At 42.7% G+C, this 14,239-nt stretch overlaps 1 protein-coding gene across 27 annotated transcripts in view; it reads right to left on the reverse strand.

Moving 5' to 3' along the window:
* LOC108004228 (uncharacterized) overlaps window positions 1-14,239 on the reverse strand; it is a 262,800-nt gene that overhangs the window by 83,650 nt on the left and 164,911 nt on the right. For 16 of the 27 annotated variants that reach the window (XR_009832161.1, XM_062082817.1, XM_017066976.3 and 13 more), the window contains one exon: window positions 1,044-1,103. The exons of the other annotated variants lie outside the window; for them this stretch is intronic. Coding sequence is in view for 15 of the 16 variants with exons in the window: in XM_062082817.1 (XP_061938801.1) it covers window positions 1,044-1,103 (60 nt within the window). In the remaining variant the exon portion in view is untranslated. The remainder of the gene's footprint in view (window positions 1-1,043; window positions 1,104-14,239) is intronic. 27 annotated transcript variants of the gene reach the window in all.

Raw genomic sequence — 14,239 nt, forward strand, 5'->3', positions numbered from 1 at the left:
GAAGGGAGGATTCAAGCTTGTGTCATAGGCTTTCTCTCGGGCTTCTTGGTTGAAGGCGAGATGTAGAAGGGTGAAACGGCTCGAAGGGAGGCTAATAGAAATGAAGAGGCCGCCTGTCGTCAAGGCATGAAACCGTAAACAGGTGCCATCGTTCTCTCCATATTTTAACAAACATCGATACTATTTTACATGAAAAAAATTTGTTATCTTAACAACGATCCAATTTTCTTTTCGTAGAAACGTCGGCTTAAAGATGAAACACGCCTGATTAATTTAATAACCCTTTGGTCATATAAGAGTTAAGTGTTAACTCTGTTATCGATTCGAAATTTAATTTTACAAACGAAGTAAACTGAAGCTAAACTGATCAAATTGATAGATAAACGATGGAAATATTCGAAGGAACGTTCGGTATTCGGAGTTAAGAGAGAATTGGAAAGAAAGACCCAAGACTTCTCGGTATTCGTTTGTCCCCAATTCTACCCAAAAATTTGTTTACTTGGAATAAAAAAAGAAAATATTGCGAGACTACGAAATTTTTCTATCGAAAATAACGCGAAATACATGGATGGGCCATTCTTCTTCCAAATTATTCGAAACTCTTCCTCGTTTTTCATCCCCAATTCTCTCGAATCCAAAGAAGTTCCCAAACTTCCTCGTCCTTGAAATTCCTCCTCGTGAAATTCGTCTCTCGAGAATCTCGCGAGAAAAGTTTCGCGGGGAAGCGGTCTTGTCCCCCGATCCCTTTTTATTCGCGGTTCTCGCGCAAAAATGGCCGAGACTTAAAAGATTTACCGCTTCCTTTGGTTCCGACACTTTCCCCCTCCCCCTTCTCCTTTTCTCGTCACTTTAAATCCTCCAGTTATGCAGATTCCGCGCCGAAAATTGAAATTTCGCGAGGTTACGCTTCCCTCGAGATTACGCCAAACAATCGCGCGTTCCCTTCTTTCGTTTCATTATCGAAAAAAAAAAAAAGGGGAAAGTTCTTTGTCTTTCGGAACAATTTTGTTGAACGAATATCTTCCGCGCTTTGATCTACTCACGTTAATGCAGATTCTAGACACTGGAAAGGAACTAGTGGTGCCGTTGTGCCAAGTACGTACCTGAAAACAGAACAATTTTTGTAAGATAAGAGTTACTATTAGATCATTCGATATTTGGATCATGGAAGACCCCTCGATCCAATTTTTATCTTCTCGAACGAACGAATCCTAGAAAATTCTAAATTTTCACAAAGCCAAAGATAAAGCATCCTTTCGACAATTCCTTCCCCAATTCTTTTTTATTCTCAATAAATAATCAACTCATTTCCTCTCTTCCGTTCGACTCCAAGTCACCTGCTCGAACAAGCATCGAGATTTGCCCTCGTCCATGCTATTGTCCCTTAATCAAAGGAGGGACACGTGTGACGGAAGTATGACTCAATATGGATCCAAGATAGCCCCCAGCGATATCCAACAGAATCTTCACCCCCATGTTGCATCGACAACTCGGTAGTTGCGCATTTAACGAGCGTAACTCTCTCCTCGTGTTGGAAACGAAGCTGGAAGGCACGTGGTTGCTCTCCCTCCCTCCTCTCCCTTTGCAACGAGAAAAGGAAAAAAACAGAAGCAGAGGCACCCTGCTCCAGTTACCCAAAAGGGTTAACCAAGTTTGGCTACGAGGGGTTGGGCGGAGGAAAACAGGTTCCCTCGTCGGTTTTGACGGAGGACGGAGGGCCACCAACGTTTTGACCCTACCGTCGTCGACGTACCGCCTAATCGTCCTTAAAGACTCCTCGACGAATGATGAATCGCCGGTTTAACGAGGGTTTTCGCTGCCAGTGGCCGATCTATCCGCTTACCGATCATTCCTTCCAACCCTAGGGAGGCGGTTCCAGAGACGAAGTTTGGACAGAGGGATCACACGGCCATCCATCTATTCCAACAACATGCTGATTCGTTGTTTCGGTCGAATTTATTCTTGTTTTTTTTTTTTTTAATCGTTGAATCGACAATTAGACGCTTTTGTTACTACAACGATATTACGTAAAATTTCCATCGAACGAAAAAATATTTCGCATCGTCTATATAATGTCTTCCTTTGATTTTATAACGATGAAACTCGGAGGAGTTGCTCCTCGATTTTCTCACGATGAGAGGCGCGATTTCTTCTCGACGTTGGAACAAAAAGAGGCGCGCGAACGATCCATTACGAGCCACGTCGCAAAGGCGAGAAATCACGGGGCATCTCGCAAAACACGGAACGAGGATCAATTATATAGGCTCCACCCATAAATCCTCCAACTGGCCCAAGAAGAGTTTTATCATCGTGGGTAGTTTATAACTTTAAAGTTTCGTTAAGTCGAGTTCCATATACGTCCCGTGTCGAATGAAAGCCTTGAAAACTTGCTCCCGGGAGATGAGACTTTATAAAAGGCGCGCAGCGACGTTCCTTTACCGGTTTATATCGGCTAGGAAATCTTGAGAAATCTTGTATTATAACGTTCGTCGATCGATTGTGGAAAATTTTAATAAAGCACGAATGCTTTAAGAATCCATTGGAATACAAATCGCGTTCATTGAACTGTAAACGCGGAGAATGACGATCGATTATCGATTTCACCGTGTGACTGAGCACGGCGAACATTGGTGTTGATATTTAAACGCCTAGAGACTCCTTCTTATTGTCCCGATGAGCCGAAGTCGTGTTAATTCCCAGATGTTAATTCTGGGTACATTCTGAAGCGAAATACGGCCGCCTTTCCGAAAGATGTGAATATTAAAAGCAAACGGACAATGCTAAACTATGAAAAATAGTCGACACAGTTTTGCACGCACAGGCCGATCACGCAAACACGCTTTCTTCTCAAAGAATCTATCTAAACTTAAATAAAAGTTAATCCTTCCGTCCAATCTTCAATCTCATCCGTAATAACGAGAAAGCAAGAATCTACTTCCGAGCGAGAATAATAACGAAGAAACTGTTCTTTTCCCTTTCTTTCCGAGCGATTCGAGAAGGAAGCGAGCACGACGAACGCGGTTATGAATCACCGATTCGTGTAATCGTTGCCTCGTGGGACCGGTCCTCGAAGAATCGTCCACGGGAACGAGAGCCCTTGGCCGCCGTCATCGTTCGCCAAGCAACGTGGGAGGACACGGTACGTCGAATATCGCGGGGATCGAAAGCCGCAGGAAATGGAAGATCAATATGTACTCTACTACTTGGCGGTGTCTTGTTACGAGCGAAGAAGAAGATTCAGCAGGTTACTCGCGCGCAACGGCGCTCCTTTCTTTAGGTAGTTTGCATCATGGCGTGCGTGCGTATTCAAATTGAACGCTCCTGATGAAGAAAGCGTGCTCGTTCCACGCTTCGTTTCACGGTAGCAACGACTGCGTGTTCTTTCTGCGTATCGAACGAGGATCGTATCGTAGGGTCGCGAACGAAGGGACGGAGTTGGGAGACTTTGTTATCCTATGGTGGTGATCGTTATTTTTTGGGACGGTAAGCGTGGGAGATTTTCGTTTGGAAGAATTTGCAGTTGGAAGGACACGTAGATAAGTTTAGAATTGTTAGAATTGGAAATTATTATTATGGAGAAAATTTTCAAAAATTCTACAGAAGTAAAACTGGAACAATACTTCTCCAAGTTGAAAAGTATCCTTCAATTCTCAAATTTCCATCGATATAAAATCTTTTTAAATTTCGCAATCATCCATTTCGAATCTTTTTCCGATACGAAGAAAATAGGACGACACTTTGCGATCCCTCGCGAGGGAATCGAAGAATGCCGAGGTCCATTATTCGCGTACAAAGAAGAAGGCCGAAAAACATATTCAACCCCCTTTTGCCTCTTACTTTATGTAAATACAAACGCAATCTTTTGCAAATCAACGAGAAAATATATATTCCTCCCGTGGAATACATCCTCGTGGAAGGTTTTTACCAAGAAGAATACTTCGATTCTACCCTTAAGCAAACGTGTGTGTATATACGTGTGTGTAAATACCACGCGCTATTCTACCATCCCCCTCCATCTCTCCCGACCGGACAAAGAAAGAATTCTCCGAGTGTTTTCACATTTATACAAGTAAACATCCACGTTTGCTCATTGTACGTAATTCGAAGTCTCGACATATAATTCTTCGTTCAAAAAATATCTTCGAGATTTGTAACGGCTCAACCACTCCCCGCTTTTCCGTTCCCTTTTCTTCGTTTCCTTCCCATTCTTTCCGGCGAAACGTACGAATTGTATTGTCAAATGCACGTCGGTAGAACGACTCGGAATTCGTGGCACGAATGGAACGAACACGTGCAACCGTTCCTTGAAATTCCTCGCGGGGAGAACACATCAGAAGTTCATGTTACATATCGCGCGGCTGTCGAGCGAGTTTGACCGCACCTTGAGGGTCATGGTCCAGGATGGAGAGAAGGCGAGTTCCAACTTCCGTAAGGTAATAAAATATTCGACTGTCAGGTGTACAGCTTCCCGCTCGAGCCACGGTTTACGAGCTCCGAGAACATTGCGGTTGCTCGCTGCTTTTCTTGGATAGTTCAACTCGGAATAATTCACAACCATTGAATTGAAAGAATACCCCTGTTTCGAGGTAACAATTTTAAAACGATTACTTTTTTACCCAGAGATCTATATCGAATGTCCTCGAAAGCACGACAGCAAAAAAGCGCAAAGCGCGTTATTTCCGATCGAGAGCTTTACGTATTAAATAAATTTAATCCAACGAATACACAATCTCGACGAGATCTGCTCGAATCACAATCTCAACGAATAAATCAATGTCGCCGCCCCTGTTTTTGCATATATCGAGGGGGAAAGGAAGAAGAATTCTCGCCGATGGAAAAGATGATTTCTTCGTTCTTCGGGAAAGGAAGGAAGGAAGGAAGGAAAGCGAAAGACGAAGGAAGAAGGGAACATTGATTTCGTGACATCAGCTTGTTCCCGCGAGGGTGTATTTCACGTGGGTGTATTTCATTTGGTTAGACGACGAGGGGGGGCCCCGCTGTAACCGCATTAGTCAAGCTGTCGTGCCTCGTTCGAGATCACTTGTCAGTCGATCCTTTGACAGGGGCTGCTGGCCCGGACAATAATTTCATATCTGTGAAAGCGGCGGCCAATCTAGCGCGCATCGTCGCGCTTCGTCGCCTCCACTCGCCTTCCGCTCCATGAATATCGATACCTCTCTCTCTCTCTCTCTCTCCCCGCCTGTTTTCCTTTTCCCCCCCTTCAGCGTCTTCTCGATTCCTTCGGAAGCGTGAATGGAACGATGGATGGTTATTACGAGTCGCTTATGGATTCGAGGGGGATTCGAGAAATATTTGATTAAAATATGGCAATTTTTTTGGCGATTTAACGTTTTGTATGAAATAATTATTTCGGAGAGATTTGGAAGAAAGTGAGGAAGAATACGAATTCAAAAAATTCTTGTTCTGTGAAAATGGTATTTGAAAATTGTCTGGTTCGTTCCTCGCGCAGGGGATATTTATTCGTCAAATAAGTTTTTTTTTTCCCGTTATCGTGGAGCGTGACCAGCACTTTAGAAAATTGTGACGAGGAAGAGGAGGAGCAAAACGTCAGAATTCGTCGGCGAATGCCAGTAAGCCTTTGTGCACCCGTCAAGCGAGCTGGCAGATGAACAACAAAGGGAAAAACGCATAGGGAGGAAAGATAATTGCGACGGGGTGAACGTAGCTGCGAGGCTGTCGTTTGACCCAGCTAGTTCGTCAATGAGAGATAAGAAAGAAGGCAGATGTTGCCTCTAATGGAAATCTACCAAAATGAAAACTGTCCAACCTGTCTTCTTCTCGCTATACGAACTAATATTCTTCCCTACTAATATTTATCGTATTATTTGCAATTCGAAGATCGCATTCGACGACTCGAAGAAGTTCAAAAGTGCCGCGAAACCTTTGAAAATTAACTTCTCTTAGCAGAAAGAGGCGAAACTTTCCAACTTGCGCGTATTCAAATATTCAATTCCCGTCGCTCGTACGCGATTCAACGCGAAAAGCGACGATTTATCGTTGCGCGCCGATCGCGCAGTCGAGAGTCGAGAGCACGTAATAATAATTGGGTAGGGCTCGTAGTGTTTGGCTACCTTTTGTGGGGATCAAGGTATTTCTCCACGGCCGGTGGCTGCTCAACCATTGTTTGTCCGCGGGGTGGCTTTTATCGCGATTCGTGGATGGAGGGACGGGGGGAGGAGAGAGCTAGGAAACGCCGGAAGTTACGGGCCGGTGTTCGCCGTTAAATTTTAGCGCTCAATAAAACACAGATCCCGGGCAGAAAGATATTTCATCCCTTCGTCCCTGTTTCCAAACCAGAATTTTCTACGGTCCACAAACGCACGCACACGCACGATTGGGGCGACGAATTCCGTACACCTTCGTTGTTCTCGCCATCTCGCGATGGATTGCGGTTAGTTAAGGGATGTATTCGTCGAGAGATCGTTAAGGGTTGAACGTCGTGATCCTGAAGGTGAATTTATTCGCTGGGTGATGGGATTGGGTATTGATTAGAATGGAAGAATTTTCCAGATCTCGAGTCGTATGTTTGTGTGTATGTGTGCAAGGGTATCGTGGTAGGTAATGGTGGTAAACGATAAAAGGTGGTTTTGCGGAGTGGACCCAAGTGTTTTATGGCGGTAGTTTTGGTGACAGGATCCATTGCATGAATGGATGAATAATTTATGTATCGATCTCGTGATCAAATCTTTGTCTAGTTCGTTCGATGTGTACAACAAGATAACATAATAATAAAATGGAGAATGCACGAGGAGTGGGGGATTAAAAAATTTTAAATATTAGAATTTTTCTAGCAAGACGATTTTTTATACACTTTTGGTCAAAGGAAGAGGAGGTTTCGTAAAATGGAACTCATTAAATGATTATATTCCGCAAAAATTCGAGGGGGATTGTTTCGAACAAGAAGAGAAGAGGAATGTCGGATTTTCTAGCTCCGCTTTCGATTTTATCCTTGAAAGGCAACAGATGGCTGGACAAGCCATCGTTCAGCAATTCCACAGGGAATTACTCGCTCCTCGTTTTTCCCTTTTGTTCGTCCTCCCATGGGCACGAATTTGAAAATAATCGTAATAACGATGGAGTACGCGTTATGGAAAGGCTGTGCATCGACGAACAAAGAGAAGAGGAAGGGAAAGAGGAGAGATCGATGGCCCTGGTTCGATCCTATCGATTCGCCTATTCGATAAAAATCTTGTCTATTCCGAAACATCGTGGTACCGCAAAAAGCTTTCGAAAATTTGTAAAAACATTTTGATTGAAGGAAAAATAATTACCCTGTGTTCGAACGAACAAATGAACATTGAAATTTGAAATTTGATCGAATCGAAGCTCAAATGACGCTTTTAATATTCCTTCCTCCAAGAAATGGTGAAAAGCGAAGCAAAAAAAGTGGTCTACGGCGTTTCCGCTTCCTGACCGCGAAAACAGACCATTCCAAGTAAAATGTAAGCAGAAACTGTGGTTTCTGGTTTCCTGCGCACTATCTTTACCCGATATATCGGGAATGTATCGAGATGCAACACCTGACACTGCGATTTTAACGGATTTGTTTACTGCGATATTTTAACCAAACTATCTCGCGTAAAAATAACTCACTTTTAAGCTGAAGAAACTGTAAGAATATCATTCAAAGTCCTTTTCTTTTCAATCCTATAATTCACGATACTCACAAATTTACGATTACAATTTATAATGTTTAAAAAAGAATAATATGCGTTCGATATAATTGCCACATTTCGCTGCGAGACTGTGAATTTCCCGATCGAACACCGTAAAAGATACACGTCACAAAGTATTCGTGTAAAAGGTTTCACTTAATCCACCCATGGGAGGCGATACCGAAGGATCAGACGCGATAACGCAGTGTCCCCACGATTCCACGTCACTCTTATTTGTTCCTGTCAATCAAAACAATCCGGAGATCGAGCCAGATCGCAGAGGGTGAGCCGTCGTGCATCGTGCATTGGGGGTGCGTGTGTGACGTTTAGCCCAATATCTCCGCAGGTCTGACCCATACGCGGATTAATCTACTTCAGAGATCCCGGCTAAGCTTTCTTCTTCCTTTGACTTTAATAGGTAAGACTTATCCATCATCCGAATGGTCGATGTATTAAACACACGATATTATTTGTTACGGATTATTTCTTATTCTGCTAGGATTTCATCGATCATTCGAACGTACAAGCTGTTTCATTGGAATCGGTAGTCGGATCTAACAGTACAGTTAGATTGTGAATTTTTATGTAATTTCAACTGTATATATATATAGAAAATATGTTAATTTATGTTTCTATGCATTTTACGTTACAGCATAACAGATTAATTAATCCAAAATGAAAAAAAACACGAAACTTGGATTTCTTTATGTAAGAAAAATATTAGAAGAAATTAAAAATTTTATAAGCAAAATCATTGAGAATATAGAAGAAACAATGCCATTGAAGTCACTTTTTGATTCATTCCGATATCTCAATCCGTTACCGAGATACGAGTCAAAGTAGCGCCTAATAGAAATTATGAATGAGTCCGCGGGTCATTGACCTGCATTTTTTCCTAGAAACGCGTACTACGCATTTTTCTAGGAATCGCGTCTGACGCTCGTCTCGAGTTTGGGATAGGTCAGTTTAACGAGGTGCGAGCGAGAGGCCTGAGTAAGAGACACAGATGAAGATAGTAAACGATGAAAAATTACCTTTGTCTTTACGCGACGATATCTCGGAAACGGGAACTCGTATCGGAATAAATCAAAATGGATTTCAAAGAGGAAGGTTTCGCGCTTTTAATGGCCTTTCGTTCCTTGACCGGAAGTTACCATCTTCGGAGTTACAGCGATTCAAAATTTTCCTAATTTTAATACGGTTTAATAGGATTTGAGATAATTGAAAAATTAGGTTTTCTTTATGCGGTGATATCTCGGGAACCGGAAGTCGATGTCTAAATAAATGAAAATGCGTTTTAAAGAGCAAGACTCTGTGCTTTTAACGACTTTTCATCCATTCACCGGAAGTTGTTGTGTTCGGAACTATAGCGGTTCAAAATTTCCCTAACTTTAACAAGGTTTAATCAAACTTTAGATCTAAATTGAAGAAAAATTTGAAGAATCCATAGTGTATGTTAAAAAGTAAGAAATAATCGATAGGTCGGATGTAATCGATCGTTTTCACAGTTAGTCGTAAAAACGATTAATGCGAATTATGAAATGAGAAATTCTTCTCAAGAGAAACAATGTCATTAAGTCGAGCGAAGATCGTAAGCCGAAGATGAACAAATTCAGCCCGCTCGTCGTTATTCCTCAGTTACATAAACTGCGCTTTCTCTTAATGAAAGCCAGATTTTTCTCACCGCTAATCGATGCAATTTTCCAGCCTGCAGAAAATATCAAACTCCATTATATACGCCTCGAGATGCACGCTTTAATCGCAATTAACCTTAAACCTTAAGAGAGCACACCGATCTCGAAAATATCAATCTTGATCTTTAAAAATCTCGATTAACCTTAATATCCGAAAGAATATTATTAACTTCAATATATCGTTCTTGCCTCTATCTAAATCGCGCCATCGCTCTCCTTTTAATTAGCGGCCCTTCAAATTATCTCGATACATCACGCGAATAGTATACCTGTTCCTCCTCGTTTAAAAACCGATCTACGTTCGAGTATCGAACGCTGGTTTATCGCGAGAAACGACACAAGTTCTTACGGTTAAGTTCCAAGTTTAAAGCTCGCGTGGAGGCGGTGTGTATCGAGGAGCTCGTTAGAACCATTTATAATTATCGCGAATCCTTTCGTTCGAAGAAGAGAACGATAAACGGAGAAAGGCACAATTTCCAGCAATATCGGTCGACGAGCTCACGCTCGATTCGCGACTCCTGGGTTATAGTTTACACACCAGTCTCGAAAAGCTATCGTGTACCTCTGCGAGGAGAGGAGGAGGAGGATTCTCTCTCGATCCTCTTTAATGCGAATACACGCGACGTGCGCGGCGAGATAAGTCGGCCTAGCGTGTGTTCTCTCTAGGATTAAGCGTTAAATTTCTGTCGTTTCCGAGGAATAGACTCTCTACGACGAGAAGAGAAACACAAATATCCACGGAATTGCCGTTTCAACAGCTCCAAATATGCCCAAGTAACGTTTCACCCTAAAAATCCTAAGATAGATCCAGTTCTTCCTCTCTCCAAGGCTCGTCAAGGATTGGCGATGTGTAAAGGTAAAACCTATCACGCTGGATTACTCGTTATCGTAACAAAGAGAGAGAGAGAAAGAGACACTGCACGCCCACACGCTCGATCGCGTTACGATCCTTAATTGCGGCCAAGATAATTGCACGTAGACATTTCGAAAGCGTAGACCAACCTCCTCTCCTCCTCCTCCTCATCTGATTCACGTTTCTCCTCTACTTAAAGGCCTCCGCAATATTCTCTCCCTCCCCCCTCCCATTGGGGCCGAGGCAGGAAGAAAACGCGGCGAGGAAAGAGCGAGCGAAGGCGGGGTACACGAGCGTGGCCGAGCGTCACGCTTTGCTTGTTCGTCCCACGCGAGAGAGCCAATATCCAAAGCGGATACGCGATATTCCGATCAATGCCATTGGCCTATCTGGAATACGATCCGTGGCGAGGAACGAGAGACCTTCTCTCCACTACCATACGACTTACGTGTGAGAATCCCGACGGTTCGACGCGCTTCGAGATCGATTACCAGAGAGATACGCGCTCCGATTACCCGTCACTTTTCATTCAAAAACCAAACCGCACACGATCCAGCTCAGACTTTTACGCTTGGTGTTTGTATTCCACGCGTAAGATTTTCACGAGGAGAACGGTGGGGGAGCTGCTTCAGAATTTTTATATATATATATGTCTTTGTTCCAAGTTTGGTTCATCGAACGTTTGTACGAAGAGGTAATGAATAATGAATGTCGAATCTTTTTCGAATTTGGATGTTGAAATTATTCAAACACGTTTGTGTGGGGAAATGTTCATCACGGGCTCCCATCCTCTTTTCGCATTCGAACACTGCATTCGTACAGGGATAGAGAGACAGAGAGAGAGAGAGAGAGAGACGCGGCATTAGCCACGGCGGTAAATGTGGCGTAACAGATTTCCAGATGGAATGCCTGTCCTGAACGTGCCGTCCACGAATAACCCTTTACGATTATTGGACCGTGCGCGGAGATGGCAGCGAAGGGGATTAAAGATACGCCGCCAATTTACGCGACACGCAATTTGAGAATTCAATTCGCAGCTTCGAGAACCCTCGATTGTCCACGCATTGTCCTATCGCGAGATTACCGGCCGCTCGGCTATCGGTAACCAGCCACGGCTTAATGTTCCAACGAGCGAATTTCACTTTACGCGTTATTTCGTTTAAATTCCAATTATCCATTTTAAAATTTCACCATTATATTTATACGTCCTGGCCGATATCCGTAACGCTTTTGATTAAGAGCAGGCCGATGATTCGCAGACGAGCAATCGAAAGTAACTGGAAAATCTCGTTACGCGACTTATCGCAAAACGAAATTTTTACGGTTGACGAGAAAAATAAAAGTAAAATAAGGGAGGAAAAGGGGGAAGGTTTTTGAAGGAAGAGAAAGAGAAAGAAAATAATGACACCTTCTCTATCTCTCGGATTAATGCGTGAAAACGATCGTTATAAGAACTCGACACGTACCGTTACTCGAACCCGTGTTTTACCACGCCAGGACACGAGTAGTTTCGCCGATTCGAGGGATCGATAATTTAAATAAATTACAACTTATCGAGGATCCCGAGGCTTCTAATTTTCAATATCGAGATCTTATCTCGAATGGTAATTCGAATACCATTTTGTTCAATTTATTGGATATCTATTTCCCCGGTTTCAAGTTTCTTTCCCTAGCCTGTTATCTGCCTCTTTACACGTGGCCGATGAAATCTATTAGTTATCTACAGTGCTATAAATTTAGCAAATTTACCCAATTTTCGATAGATATACCTCTTCCAAAAATTCCATCCAGAAGGATCGAATTGAATTCTCCGTTTCGTACTTTTACGCATAAAAATCTAAACTACAATCACACACCCATTCGTCCAAGAATTAATAAAACCAAGTACTATTAAAAAATCCTAAATCTCAAAAGTACAATCTACCATCCCTCGAACTTAACAAAGAGCATTCGAGCATCTTAAGCAATTATCAAAGGTAATTCAATGAGCGGTTAAAACCCTGGCGAAAAGGCTAGCAACGGTAGGCAGAGAGAAGCAGCATCGGCTATAAGGACCGAGTCTGTAGGGAGTGAAATTAAGGGGTTGGATCGAAGGTCGTGAAGAAAGGACAGCGATGTAAGGAGCGGTGGTGAGAAATGGAAGGAGAGATACGGGGAGAGAGAGAGAGAGCCGATGAAGAGGACGAGGCTTTGAGGACGGACCAAGACTGCTACTAGGTCGAGGGTTGTCGTGAATGAACCGTCGTGAAGGAGTCAGAACCTCTCGTCTTTCACGTCTTAGCGAAATTGTCTCGAGGGTTCTCTTTCTATTAATATCGTTTCCACGATGCGCTTAATTCTCTCTCTCTCTCTTTCTCTCGCCCTGCATCGTGTCATTCCTCTATGTGAAACTTCGAAGGAAACTGAAACGACGATTGATCCATTATTTGGACGGGTTACTAGGAATGAAAGTCTCTTCAATAATGAAATACAACGGGACGCGTTTGCGATTTTTCGAAAAAGCTTAACAAAGAGGTATCCCTAAAAAAATTGGATGTATTTTACATGGAAAATTAAGATTTCGTGGAAAGAGATTCAGAATATTTTTAAAATTGGAAAAATTCTGAAAATTCGGACGAGTTGATTTTACCAATCGTTTTGAACACGAAAATCGGCTTCGTGACACGCATCGAGGCACCCGAATCGATAAACGTGTGCTGCGCTACGAGTCTTTAATGCAAGCCAAACGAATTCCGTCCTCGAGCCACGCATGAAAAGGCCCCCGACATTACTGGAACAGTTTTAATCAAAGTAAACTTCCCTTCGGGTATCCTCCACGTCGGTATCGTCGTCGAGGTTCTTTGTCCCGTGGCACAAGACGAGAGAGCTTCCTCCTCAGTGGTTTCATTCATTCGAACCCTCGACCCACTACCGCTCTTCATCTGTCCTCGCAACTTTTGCTCTCTTCATCAGCATCCTTCCTTCGATTCACCCTCTTCGTCTTCTTGCTTCTCCCTCTCTTTCTCTCTTTTTTCTCCAGAGAAACGTTTCGCCATGGCGCGTTTTGCTTTTTCGCGAAATTCAGCTTTCCAATTGTTAAGACTCCATTCAGAGTTTTCATTTCCAAAATTATTCCTAGCTTTATTCGAACGGTTTCGCGAACGATCGAAGTAAGACAAAAATCTCAAAGTTGAAGGATTTATACGTGCAAAATTAAAACAAGGAATTCGAAACGATTCTACAAAATTTACGTTTGCTTAATTGAAAAATTGTTTTAACACGAGAATCGAATCAGTTTTTCAAAAGGATATTCTCAGATTTGCAAATTAATGAAAATCAATTTTAACTTGTCCACTGAATTTTTCTTAAATTATTCCTAACATAATTATAAATATAATTATAATATTAAAGCGAATGCAAAAAAAGGAAGAAGAAAAAGGGCAACAAACGAAAAGAGAAAAAAAAAATCAACATTTTCAGAGCGCGCCACAAACAGGCGAGCGACTACGTGTTTCATTCGTGGATACATCGTTTCGCAGGGAACGTGACCACGTTCTTGATCAATTATTTGTTCCACGTCCTTCGATATTTATACCGTCGTGCACGGTCGTTAAAATTGCCATTTCTCCCCACCACCGCCACTCCTCGGCCCACCTATCCGACCACCATAAATTACATGCACCATGAACTGGTATAGAACACGTTGCTAGCGTGCAACCGTTGCAACAAGTTGCAATTATAAAGTGCCCCCGGTGCTTGGCGTACCTCGCATGACCGCCGAACAAATATTTCCTGTCGCGAGAAAAATCCTCCCGCCGATTTATTCTTCGCGTTACCCGTCATTCCTCTTATTCCCTCTCTCTATTCTTCTGTCTTTTCCCTCGTATCGGAACACACCCTTGCCCCCCTCGCTTTTATCCTAAGATTGTGCTTCTATCGGTGTCACATTGGTATTTTTATTGCGCGTACGAGGGGATTGTGTGGTTTTATCGAGTGAACGTACACACGACTTTTTTTAAATTCGAGCAGAGAAAAAT

Source organism: Apis cerana, linkage group LG12, assembly GCF_029169275.1.
Source record: "Apis cerana isolate GH-2021 linkage group LG12, AcerK_1.0, whole genome shotgun sequence".
Lineage (NCBI taxonomy): Eukaryota > Metazoa > Arthropoda > Insecta > Hymenoptera > Apidae > Apis > Apis cerana.